The sequence below is a fragment of the Chelonoidis abingdonii genome, chromosome 19 (genome assembly GCF_003597395.2).
Source record: "Chelonoidis abingdonii isolate Lonesome George chromosome 19, CheloAbing_2.0, whole genome shotgun sequence".
Classification (NCBI taxonomy): Eukaryota; Metazoa; Chordata; order Testudines; family Testudinidae; genus Chelonoidis; species Chelonoidis abingdonii.
This window is the reverse complement of record NC_133787.1, coordinates 13,248,901-13,262,152: the sequence shown is the minus strand read 5'-3', so window position 1 is coordinate 13,262,152 and position 13,252 is coordinate 13,248,901. Positions and strand designations below refer to the sequence as shown.

At 39.3% G+C, this 13,252-nt stretch overlaps 1 protein-coding gene across 4 annotated transcripts in view; it reads left to right on the top strand.

Annotated features, from left to right (window-relative positions):
• The window catches only part of RBL2 (RB transcriptional corepressor like 2), a 60,748-nt gene extending 48,508 nt beyond the window's left edge, over positions 1 to 12,240 (top strand). For 2 of the 4 annotated variants that reach the window (XM_032805381.2, XM_075073783.1), the window contains 11 exons: positions 448 to 585; positions 1,420 to 1,584; positions 2,233 to 2,344; positions 4,459 to 4,731; positions 5,188 to 5,231; positions 5,897 to 6,073; positions 6,201 to 6,272; positions 6,811 to 6,916; positions 8,614 to 8,819; positions 9,369 to 9,533; positions 10,402 to 12,240. In XM_032805381.2, coding sequence (XP_032661272.1) covers positions 448 to 585; positions 1,420 to 1,584; positions 2,233 to 2,344; positions 4,459 to 4,731; positions 5,188 to 5,231; positions 5,897 to 6,073; positions 6,201 to 6,272; positions 6,811 to 6,916; positions 8,614 to 8,819; positions 9,369 to 9,533; positions 10,402 to 10,572 — 1,629 coding nt within the window. In that variant the 3' untranslated portion in view covers positions 10,573 to 12,240. Of the gene's footprint in view, positions 1 to 447; positions 586 to 1,419; positions 1,585 to 2,232; positions 2,345 to 4,458; positions 4,732 to 5,187; positions 5,472 to 5,896; positions 6,074 to 6,200; positions 6,273 to 6,810; positions 6,917 to 8,613; positions 8,820 to 9,368; positions 9,534 to 10,401 lie in introns of all 4 variants that reach the window. The other 2 variants (XM_032805378.2, XM_032805380.2) reach the window with 1 other exon arrangement.
• Positions 12,241 to 13,252: the final 1,012 nt, after the last annotated feature.

Sequence of the window (13,252 nt, the reverse complement as noted above, 5' to 3'; positions counted from 1 at the left end):
AACTTGTTTTGTTCAGAAAGAATTAGTTGTACAGCATGACAAATGCTGTTGAGCCAATCAAAATTAGTAGGGAAGATAGCTCCATAGTGAATTTATTCTCTTAGCAATTTCCATATTAGATTGTTCGGTTTTCAAGTGCAAAGATTATGATATTTTTAACTGGCACGGCACACTGACTCTGGGTTCAATTCTGGCAGCAGAAGTTAGGTCACAATTTTGCTGATAATGCAAAGGCAGAATAGAATGCAGATTGCGCAGCTGTATTTAGAGTTGTTAATGCATGTGAGTGTGTAAATTCAAACAATGTTAGATATTTTTAAAAACATATTGTATAAACTTTGTAATACAATAAAGTTCAAACCAAAGACTATTTGTTTACCTTTTTTCTTTAATGTAGACATCTTTTTCTAAACTAAACTGAAGTTGATTTTAATATTTATTTTGCAGGCAATACTGGAGCAGGATGTGTTTCATAGGTCTCTCCTGGCATGTTGCCTTGAGATAATTACTTTTTCATACAAGCCTCCTGGAACTTTCCCATTTATTACTGAAATCTTTGATGTACCTGTTTATCACTTTTATAAGGTAAATGGCTTTAAGTGATGATTACCAGTCATGATGAAGTTACTTCTATTTATATAAAAACGTTTTTTCTTGAAGCAAGATACTTTCCCCTCAAATGGATGTGTAATGGCATAAAAATCTAAGTTATGAAAATGGTCATATTGGGGTGGGTTTTTTTGTTCGAGAAATTTAAGCTGGGAAAAAAACAAATTTTCCTACCTTAAACTGCAGGCTGCAAATGCCACTCGTATTTAAAATCATGTACTGTGGCGTCCAAATTGTCTAGTTAAAAAATAATGGCACTGGACCACAACATTTACATGAAAAGAACAGGAGTACTTGTGGCACCTTAGAGACTAACATTTATTTGAGCATAAGCTTTCGTGAGCTACAGCCCACTTCATCAGATGTAGCCCATGAAAGCTTATGCTCAAATAAATTTGTTAAGTCTCTAAGGTGCCACAAGGACTCCTGTTCTTTTTGCGGATACAGACTAACACGGCTGGTACTCTGAAACCTAACATTTACGTGGGATAATGGGCACTTTCTATTTTACTTCCTGACTTACTGAAAATGTTTATTTTCAATTGTAACTTTGATCTGACAAAGTTGTAATTATAGTGACTGATGTAGATTGTATCTAGCTGTTGGGGAACTAGTATGACACCTGTTTTTTCTGGGTTAGAACAGACCTTTTTCTATCAGGATTAATGTGATGCTTCACAAAGTCAATATAAACCCATTTGACAGGGAATACATGAAAGGTATGATGCTCTCACTTATTATAAGTATTGGTCACACAGTGTTCTGGTTTAATATTGTAATAAGTGGGTTTCATATTTACTCACTTTGCAGGTAATAGAGATTTTTATTAGAGCAGAAGATGGCCTTTGTAGAGAGGTGGTAAAACACCTTAATCATATTGAAGAGCAAATCTTGGAGAGTATGGCATGGAAATGTGAATCTCCATTGTGGGACAGAATCCGAGATAATGAGAACAAAGTTCCTACCTGTGCGGAGGTAAGTGTGAGAAGTAACAGCTATTTTATTTTTTTAATCCTTGTTATAAGTTTCAAGAGGCCTTGTTCAGTTTAGATGGCACTCCTTAGTAGTTCAGACATTGGGCATTTGGGATATGAAGGCCTCATAGGGAACCTTTCCCAACATGTGAATATTGAGATGAAGTAGCATCATGATTAAAATGATGGAAAACAGAAGTAAGTTGTCAAATGTTCTAAAATAATACGTATTTAAAATTAAACAAGGTAATAACAGTTGCACACCTAAAGGTTGCTTTGGCGAGCATAGCAGTGTTTGGCATTCTCTACAAAATTGATATATGCAGTTACAAAGCACGAGTCGTGCTTCTCTCCTCCCCCTGGTAAATAAGATGGATAAAATCCTGGTCCTCTTGACTTTACTGAGAATTTTATCACTGAATTCAGTGAAGCTAGGATTTCTCTCACTCACTTGTTTGGTTCATTCCCCTCTCCAGTAACTTGTTCTTTGAAATTGGACACAGTGATAAAATGTGCTGCTTAAACGGGCCTGATTTTTAGAGTGCATCAGTATCTAAACAGGGCTAGAAACCAGTTGGATTATTCAATTAATTTATTTAATAATTAAACAAACATGCTGAAATTAACTGTTACATGAATATTATTTTAGGTAATGCCACCTCACTATTTTGAAAGATCTAATGGGAACAGTCTGGTAGGCTCTCCTTTGACTCCAAGAAGGATCAATGAAGTTCGTGCCGAAACTGGAGGGCTTGGAAAAGGTGAGGTGTTAAAAATAAAATGTATAGCCTGCATTTTAAAAGCGATACATGCTGTGTGGTAGAAAGTTTGCACTCAGTTCCATACAAGCTATAGAATATTGCTACATATTTAAAATAACTCACGTGTGTTCCGAATTGCATCAAGGAAGGTTGCAGCTATGCATTGACTAGAGCTAAACGAATAGATTTTTTTCAGTTCAGAGGACTATCATCATTCCAGTCTGAAACAGCAGGTCCTTACTTGATTTTCCCCTGTGCCAAGATAACAAGTACAGATAGACGCTAAAGAGCACCTCCTGGTGGAGGATCTCATTTATTAACAGAAAGGTTAATGCAGAATATAAAACTTTCACCTGAACATCCCCACCAGGGTGATTAGGTTGTTCATAGTCCATGTCTCGCACCTGAGTTCAAGGCTTATCTCTACACCCCTGGTTTTAGGCCTCTTGCCCCTTCTGGACTACTGTCCTTCTCAGAAGTCAAGGGTGCAGGGTGGTCTGTTGACAACATCTGTTCTCCAGGGACAGCAGGTGATCCTTGCTAGGCTAGACTTCTGGCCACTGCAAGGGAGACCAGGCCCTCTTGGATGCCTGCGTATTGCACTCCTGGAGGTTCTCCAATCTGATGGGCTCCCTGCTCAGCCCTCTGGCTCAAGCTTCTCCTGGGAACTCCCCTCCCCAGGAGCATTCCCCAAGCTCAGTGAGAGGGGACCACTTCAGTAGGTCCAGGTGCTCAAGTAAGCAGCTACCCTCAGGTGAGGCCTTCATAAGGCAGAGTGGGCCTTAAGTCCCCATAAAGAGCAGCTGCTTGGTGATAAGGCCAAATTGAAAAATAATCTAGTTCAGTTGTAATTGAATCAGAAAAAGAAATATTTTGCATCAAGTGAAACATTTTGGTCAACTCAGCAAAAAAAAACGTTGATTTCAGTGTTGCTGTTTCACCCCTCTGGTGTATTAACAAAAATGTGGTCAAATATGAATTCAAAACTTTGTCAAAATGAAGTCATAAAACATTTAACTGTTTTTAAATTGCATTTCCTAGGCCCAGGCTATTCATCCAATTTGACCTGAATTCATTAAGTTTCAGAACACAGGGGGTGGGAGGACATTAGAGCAAATGAGATGCATTAAAAACCTGTAATATTTCATTTGAAATCTATGAAATGACAGTGCAGATTTTCTATTATAGAATACAGTAAGAGTTTATGGCTCACATAAGTTCTTGCTCAGTGATTAAGCATTTTACCAAAATGGAGCAATTTTAAGAGTTTATTGAGTTTTATATATATGAGTGAATATCAACAGCCTTAAGGTAGCACTCAATAGTATAACTTGGGAATAAGAGCAAGAAAAACATCAGAGCAAGTAAACTTAAGGTCTGTTGTAGTGTTCACTAATTGTAATTAGTGCCACAAAGAATAGGATCTTGCATATAAATCCTCCACTTACTGGATATAGTAATCAAGGAACAAAAAGTAGCAATCTGAGATTTTCTGCTACCCTTTTCCCTGCCCACAAACTATTGTACGTTTGACTATTCAAGAATAATCATTTAAAAGAAGACACCTTGGCTATTGTTTCTAGGAATCATTTACAAAAACCAAGTAAATTTTCTAACATTTATTCATGTATGAGACTGTCAAAATTTCTTTACTCATGGCCTTAACAGTTTGCTTTCTTAGTAATATACTGAAATGGCAGCCTTATTTAGTCAGTTGCATATGACATGGGCATCTTGTTCATATAATAATTAATTTGGCTCTTAAAAGTTGCTTCTGCTAAAGTTGTGTTATATTATAGCCAACCTGATTGTCAGATGGGAAGCTAGTTTTAGAAGTTGTGGTCCTGTGATAACAACAGTATTTAGGAATTAAGTGTATGAATAGGAGACATCCTTAAAATATCCTGTAAGATGGGCCATTCACCAATGTGGCTTCAGAGAGATTTAAAGACACCTAGCTGGGAACAGTGCTAGAGGACATTGCTGTAAAAATTCATCTAATCAAAACATTGGGGCAATGATAAGGCTTAAGCATTACTGAGGTGTAAAGCTCAAGTTAAATGCTTGTTGTTTTGTTTGTTTTTTTTTTTTTTTTTTTTTTTAACTATCTTCAGGCCTTTCGTCTTCTCCAACCACATTGTATGACAGATACAGTTCTCCTACAACCAACCCTACTAGGAGAAGGTTATTTGTGGATAATGATAATCCTCCTGACAGTGGAACTCCTGTAAGAGTTTCACAGCAGCCTGTAGTAAATACTGTGCCAGTGCAGAATGTGACATCTGAAACTATGTCAGTTACTCCAGTGCCTGGACAGACTTTGGTTACTGTGGCAACTGCCACTGTCACAGCCAACAACGGACAAACTGTTACAATACCGGTACAAGGTAAGGGGGAAGTTCTGGGAGAATGGATTGCATTGATTATCACCAGAAACACTGAATTGCATATGAGTAGACAGACATGTGGGAGTGGAAGGAAATGAGAAACAAAGGCCTGTGGGCTGTAAAACAGGAAAGTAATGAATGGGAAAAGACATGGATACTATTTAGCTGTTGAACACTGGAGCAAATGTACATTTGCTTCCCAACTGCCTTGTACAGAAGTCATCTGTTTAACTAGTCTCCTCTTCATTTATTGAAAGTAACTAAGGTTAGCCAGTTTTCTTTTGGTCCATTTATGATCAGGCTTCCTGTTTTCTTTCCTGAACATTTTCAGTTACCTGCCACTACATACTTATTTAATAACTGTCCATCACTAGAAAGGTTACTGGTGCTCAGGAAGCATGCATGGCTAGGGTTTTGAAGACATTCTTTACTGAATTCATTTTTGTTTAATTACAGGCATTGCCAATGAAAATGGAGGAATAACTTTCTTCCCAGTTCAGGTAAATGTAGGTGGCCAGCCTCAAGCTGTCTCTGGCTCCATCCAGCCACTCAGTGCCCAGACCCTTGCTGGTGGTACCCTTAACACTCAGATGAGTGGGACGACCCTTCAGTTACCAGGCCAAGTTGCAGTTCAACAGATCTCTCCTCCTGGAGACCAACAGAGACAAAACCAGCAGTTCTCTACCACCACCACCAGCAAACCCCGAAAGACTGGCTCTCTGTGTCTTTTCTTTAGAAAGGTACCTTCCACTGTGAAATGTCATGTCACTGCAGTATGGGCTTTACTGGAAACATACAGAACAATGTAGCATTAAGATTTCTAATTAGTTACAGGCTGTTTACATTATATATTAAAACCAAGTTTTTGAAAACCATTTACTTGCCTACCAGGACTTGGAATCCAGAGTCATGTTTCTCCTGTGAGCGTTAGTATCATAAAACAGCATGTTCCTTCATTGGTTTCAAATAGACATTTTATTGTACATATACGTGCTGCCTATTGATTTGAGGTCTTTAGCAACAGGGAAAGCTCAGCATGTCTTTTTAATATGAGCTGTTTATCAGCATAGTGGATAAAGTTTTACGTTTAGAAAACCATGTAAGTTTAAAGAGCTTGAGTTTTGTCTTAATCGATGCTCTGTGTATGGGTCCTTCCTTCCAAAAGGTTTATCACTTAGCAAGTGTTCGGCTGCGGGATCTCTGTGTCAAACTGGATATTTCTGATGAGTTGAGGAAGAAAATCTGGACATGTTTTGAGTTTTCCTTGGTACAGTGCCCTGAGCTCATGATGGACAGACATTTAGACCAGCTGTTAATGTGTGCCATTTATGTAATGGCTAAGGTAAGATGAATAAAATACACAAATGCTTTTTATTCATAACAGTAGAATAAAATTTATCAGGATTACTAGTAATGTAAGGCAGCTGCACTTCCCCACCAAATAAAAAAAACCTCATTGTCTCTTTTAGGTGACGAAGGAAGATAAGTCATTTCAGAACATCATGCGCTGCTATAGGACCCAACCACAAGCAAGGAGTCATGTAAATATAATTAATACTGAAGTAATGGGGTTTATATTTTTACTGAGCTTCAGTTACTTATAGTAGCACCATCTTCAGGTATATTCCCTGAATGGGTATCTAGAGTTACTTTAATCTTCACTAATGGAATTTGACACTGAAATGGTATAGATTCCTTTGTTCCAACAGGATTCCATTTACTGCCCAAAAATGTTAACTTCATAAACCCTGCTTGGTGCAGTGCAGATTGACCAATACCTTTTAGTAGTTTTTGAAGAAGAGGATGGCTAAATCCAAAATTTTTAGCTAACTACATGGTGTTTGACAAAATTTGGTTTAGATTCTAAATGTCATCATTTAAAACATAAGGTACAGTGTCCTCAATGATGATCTTGTAAACAGGAAGATGCTTTTAAAGGATGTATATTGGGATAGTCAATATTTTTTCAGTAGTTTCTCTTGCAATAAAAACACTCTTAAACTTTCATCCAAACCCTTTGCTGCTTGCATATATGGCTGCCTTGTTAACGATCCTTCTTTCATCTCTGGCTTTTTGCAGGTATATCGGACTGTCCGGATAAAGGGCAGAAGACAACGCCGTCGTTCTGGCAGTAGTGATAGCAGTATCCAACAGAATTCCCCAAGAGAGAGAAGTAAAGAGAGAAGTAAGTGATTCCAAACCATTGTATGTGTATGTGAACTAGACAGCTCACTTAAGTGGGGAACATCTTAATGTTAATCATGGGGAAAGGAAGTGTTATCTAGCTCCAAAGATAATTTGAACAACCACTTCTCATCTATGGATTTCACTACCTCAAAATGGAGTACTAACAGTCAAATTCAAATGGCTTAAGTATCTGGTTGCCCAAGAATTTAAATTTAGACAGGTATGGTAATAATTCAGTAACAAAACAGATGCAGAATTTAACTCCAAGTAAATTTGCTCGATACTGGTGCTGCCCTTGACAATTGTCTCTACAGCTGAGTATAACATCAATTAAACCCCCATCATCCATGGTTACTACTCAGGAGAATTTACATCAGACAAGTAGAGGCTTTTTGATAGTTGCTGTCCCTAACCCAGCTAGTCTCCCTCAGGTTTGGCTTAGGCTTTTATAGCAATCGCCCCCTGCTCTTGTCTGAAGTTGTGTGTGTGCGCTGACAGACACATAAGCCAATAGCCGATACACCAGTTAGTGCTGTTCTGCATAAGACTCCCCTGTAAAAAACTGTTCCCAGACAAAATGAATGCCAGCACATATCAAAAGTGGTTACTTGTGTTTAGGCCTCTTTTATAAGTAGTTGGAGTTAAATGGAAGCGCAGCAGCCTCTTCTTTCTTTTCCAGGTCTAGAGACAAGAACTAGAGATTAATTGCAGGATGGCCTTAGCAAGAACTGAGGCAGGCCAGCACCATCTCTAAGAGAACTGAAAAGAAAACAGTCCATTTGCCCTTGAATGCCTCCCAAGCATGCATTCTCACTGCAGACACTCCCATGACCCTTCACTTTCTCTTTGAACATAGGAGTACCTCATTTACATTAGCATCACAAAAGGAAGAATTCTCCATCCACATGTCAGGGATTCTCTCTCAAGGCCCCTTGCTTTGGCCTAATCTGAATGTCCATTCCTTGAGTGCAGGTACCGCTTCTTCTAAAGTGCACAGAAAGTGCTGCTTACCTGCTCAGACTTAACGCCCTACACTGCCCCTTTGAAATCTCTATAAAGGGTGGTGGCTGTAATCCCTAGATTCATGTTGCCTGACATGTCCATTTTAAAGGATGCTTATGACTATAAGTAGTTCATGCTTCCAAGTTTCATCAGTGAGGGAGTGGAAGAGAGCTGAGTTCTTCCACCTTTTTCCCCTGGCCTGAGGGGTGGCGGGGGAGATAAGAACAAGTCTGGGCCTGTGGCCTACCAGCCACCCTAGGGCTCACTGGTCCATTCCTCCTGCTCCCCCCGCCCCTTCTGCTGCTTCCAGCTGATATCTGCCCTGGAGCTTCAGTGGTCAAGCCTTGTTTAATGAAGCATCTGTGGGAAGGTGGGGCTTGATATGGTTCCAAATTTTTTTGGAGTTTAAAAAAAATTTGAAAAAGGTAATTTCCACGTTAAAAGAATATTTAGGTTGCAGTATCAAGCACTCATTGTTAGGAAATGCCAGATTTATAGTGCATATAGTGCTATCCCCTTGTGGTGGGTATGCAGTATTTCCCCACAGGCTGAATGCACAGCCAGCTACAGAGCCAGCATGTTTTTACTTTGAGTAGAGCTTAAACAATTTTAATGTGGTTTTATAAGAGCAACAACTGGAGCTGAAGTGACTCTGAAATGCATTTGGTTGTAATGCTACTCTTACCTTTCCAGCTAGCAGAGACTCTAGTCCTGTCATGAGATCTAGCAGCACTCTGCCAGTACCGCAGCCAAACAGTGCACCCCCTACTCCCACACGACTGACAGGTGCAAACAGTGATATTGAGGAGGAGGAGCGAGGGGACCTTATTCGGTTCTATAACAACATCTATATTGAACAAATGAAAGAATTTGCCCTGAAGTACTCTTCCACAAATGCTGTAAGTGCTCTTAATTACTTTTATTAGTAAATAAAAGCTAGAGCAAGAAGGTGGGTGAGGTAACATCTTTTATTGGACCAACTGCTGTTGGTGTGTTGATCTTACACAGTAAAGTGCTCCTGCCACCTGATCTGTGTTGCAATCGGCAACCACAAGAGGGGTGTTCATTCACTTTTAAAAAAAAAAAGTTACCGTAGCTGCAGAGAATAAGCATTTGTACTTACTCTGCCTTCCAGGATGAGGGAGCTTTAATTGTTCATAAAAGTATTTTGAGATCCTTGGTGGCATATCCATACAAAACTGTATTTTTAGTACTTAAGAGGAAGAAAGTGCCCTCTTCCTTCAGTGAAGTATGCATCTCTGGATGCCCATGAAGAATAATAGTGTTGTGCTTTATAAACATTGCAGTATCTGTATGTTTTACCATGGATAGGGATAGGGATAGCATAAATTGGATCATCCAGTTGTATTAAGTCAAAAGGGGCTTAATGCCTGCACTAGTCTCTGTTGGAAAAGTGGTATAACCAATTTGTTGTTTTACCTTAACAGACTGATGCTCCTCCACTATCTCCTTATCCATTTGTAAGAATTGGCTCCCCCCGCAGAATACAGCTGTCCCAGAATCACTCAGTCTACATCTCACCACACAAAAATGAGTCTACACTTTCTCCACGGGAAAAAATATTCTACTACTTCAGCAGTAGCCCCTCTAAGGTAAGAGTAAACTGTTAATATTCCAAGAACTGTGAGGTGGTGATTAAAAAAAAAACACATGCAGAGATGTGAGATTTGTGGGTGCATTCACAGAGCTCACTCAACTGCTGCTGTTTTTGCCTATAAATAACTGCATGTGCAACATTGCAGGTGCACTATTTAGGTGTAACAGAAAAGGCAGTTTTAAAAAAATAAAGCTCTGACTTAAGCTCCTAAGTCACTTTTGAAAATGAGACTTAGTATATGGCAAGCTCGGGTGTAACTCTACAGTGCTTCAGTGTGCTAACTATGTGTTTCAAACGGGAGTACATCCAATGTTCTAAGAGAACACGGAGCTGCTGCACATGAAATATGAGTATTTTTGTTCATAGATTTCACCCAGTGTAATTGAAAACCCTAGCACAACAGTTCTGGAGAGAACATTCTCCTTTGACATTTCAGTCCAGCAAGTTCCATAGAAACAGAAAAGCGATGATAAAGGGGAAAAAACCCAGAAGAAATGATGTAGTGGTAGAAATGCCATTAGTCACACAGGTTAGTTACAGTTGTGGGAACTTAGGTCAGTACAGTAACGGAAGGGGAAATATTAGGAATAGGGTTACAACAAAGGGAGAAAATAATGTTGGAATAAATAGTCTATTGAGCATTGTTAGGTCTGACTCAAAACTACAGCAGTGGAGGGTAACTCACTGCTTCCTTCAAAACTTATCTGTGGTCATGCTTTGGTGCACATGGGAGTAACAAACCAGTTTGGAATCCTTGTTAAGGCTACTCAGTCTGTAGTGCATGACATTCTCCTCCTGTGCAGGGTTTTGCTTGACTCAACCTGTGAATATCCACATTTCTTGTTCTTTGTGATTTGTTTCAGAGGCTGAGCGAGATTAACAGCATGATTAGAACTGGAGAGACCCCCACGAAGAAAAGAGGCATTCTCTTGGAAGATGGTACTGAATCCCCAGCCAAACGGATCTGTCAGGAGAATCACACTGCTCTACTAAGACGATTACAAGATGTAGCAAATGATAGAGGTTCTCACTGAGTTTAATTACTTGTTTGTGTTCCAGAGCAGATATTCCCTTTCTTCATCTGTCCAGAGTGTGAATGCTAAGCATTTTCTGTGGATTCATGAAGCCTTTGTGAGCATCTTCCTAGCTAACCTGTGGCTGAGAGTGGTAGTATTTCACTTGTCCCATTGTGGTCAAGCACATTGCTAAGTGATACTTCCACCTCTGAGGCTAACCCTGGGCATTCAGATTTCACACTTGGCTTATATGCTGTGCTCTACTATGAGGACATGTGCAAGTTTTTATATGCTTTCTAAACTATTTTGATATTTATTGCTGAGACAATGTACCCAATAGTTTCCTAGCTTGTGATAGGAATTGTGTGTACAGGGTTTAGCTGCCAGCTGCATACACAGTTTTTCTTGGTGCTTTGATTCTTTTTGCCTAGCAAGTCACTATAACAATGTACTGGTCAGAGCCAGGAGTATTGCACCAAGGTATTCAAATTACACATGGGTGAGTTTGTGTTTTGGTGGTAGGGATGACCCATAATCTCTAGTGCTACAACTAGAAATGCTGACAGCCCAGGCTGGGAAGATTTCCTCCCTCACCCCATACAAGGAGGTAGGGAAAGAATACCTTATGGAATTACCTAAGGTGAGTCTCTTCAGGCTTGAACTATTAGATTGTTTTGTTTTAATGGTGGGGCACTTGGCTGTGGAGGCAATTCTGTTAATGCATTTTTTTAGCTGTGCAATGTTTTAAAGAACTCAAGTTCAAGGGGAGGCACTTTTGATAGGGCTGTGAAGCATAAATTGCAAGTTAGTTTTGCTGTATATTTGCAATGGCACTTTCTGAATGTAAATATTTTTCAAATGGCTGAGGCTAAAGATGTGTTTCTGTATTAAAATATTTATTTTCAAATATGACATCCCCTTGATACCCTGTCAGTAAATGATGTTAAACTAATTTTGTGCATATGCAAGTACTAATATGGGAAGTTTGCTTCTTCCAGTGCTTTTTCAGAGGTAGCCATCTTGTTGCCTCATGAGAAACAACTGCCATCCTCTATCTTCCTTTTAAGGTTTATTTTTAAATGGCACCTTCATGGAACTAGACTTAATCAGAATGCCCAGGAAACATTTCTTCTCCTCACAAACAGAAAACTGGTACATACAATAAATCTGGAAAATGTACTCTAAAGACATCAGCATGAGGCAGGATACAATGAAGCGCCTCCCCCCCAAAACCCAAACCCTGTACAGCAGTGTCACTGTGAAAAGTGAGACAAATTTCATTGATCCCCTTACTTATACTTGAGGCATAAGTGATTATAGACAGGTGGAGGGGAGGGATCAAATGTTTCACATGGAGATTAATTGTAGAAGAGTATTGGTGACCACTAATACAGTATTTATCACTTTCAAGATTTGTGAAACAGCTACTTATATTTCATGTTTTCAGTCATTCCTGTGCAGATAACTATTAGAATGGAAAAATTATGGAAACTATTAGGATTTAATTGTTTGAATTAAAATAAAAGTTACTGGTTAACTTTAATTTCAGTATCTTTATTATGCATGTTAAAATAAACAGCAGTTTCGAGTGTTTCTGTAAATATTTATGAACCATCAGATTCTTATTACAATACTGTAACCTTACTTTGACTGAAGTGTATTTTTCAATAAAGACCATTATGAACATCTGCCAAGTACTGTATGTTTGCACACAAGAAGTTACATCAGCTAGGTGAAGGAGCACTGGTTTGCATTAATGCTGTCAAGGCTGAATCCCAACTCACACCCAAAATCCTTGTGGGCCCCACTTCTGCACTTGAAAAATGAATACATGCATTAAACTCCCAAGCGTTACAGCTTTTCTCTGACCTTGGCTTGGTAAACACTACCACTACCACTACCACTACCCAAATGTAACAAACAAGACCCCCTTCGAACCCAGGGAGGAATTCCTGCGCCAAGAAAGGAAATTACAACATGCACAAACCTCATAACACCAAAAATGCAATCCTGTTCTTAAGAGGTAATTTTTATTAAAAAAAAACACAGAAAGAAAAGACATCTGAAACTTAGAGCAATTCCAAAAATCTAGCACCCCAAAATAGCTTTCTTAGGGGTTCAGCTTAAAGATTACAAGCATCTGGAGTTAGTACAGAGGAGTCCAGGAGCCAGTAAGAAATAACCCTAATCACCTCTAGCTAAACACTCTGATCTACTTACACATTTGGAGTTCAGGTAAGTAGTTCTAGGCATGGCTGCTCTGACCCTCCAGCCCAGAGAGACCAGACAAAGGCAAAGTTTCTTTCCCAATTTTAGAAAGTTCTACCTTCCCATTGTCTCTCTTGGTTAGGTGCCCACTTAGTAACCCTTTACAGTTAAAGCAAGAAAAGAACTGCTGCCAAGAGGATTTTACAGCTAACTGGCTGGGTGTCCCTCCAAGGGAGCTAATCACAAATGCTGAGTCCTAAACATCTTTGCACATACAGTTCTGAACAGGCATGAAGAAAGCTAAACAGTCATCCAAGCCCCAATTGGTGGCTTGTTCTGAGCTGAGACAAGCCGCATAGATTGTTATGGGACTATTATGAATACATTAGAGAGCCACAGATTGCCACAGCCTCCTGGTATTAATGTTGCAGCTATTTATTAAGGATGAAATCTTGATTGTACCTCCACAAATGCCAGTGTTTGGCTGCTA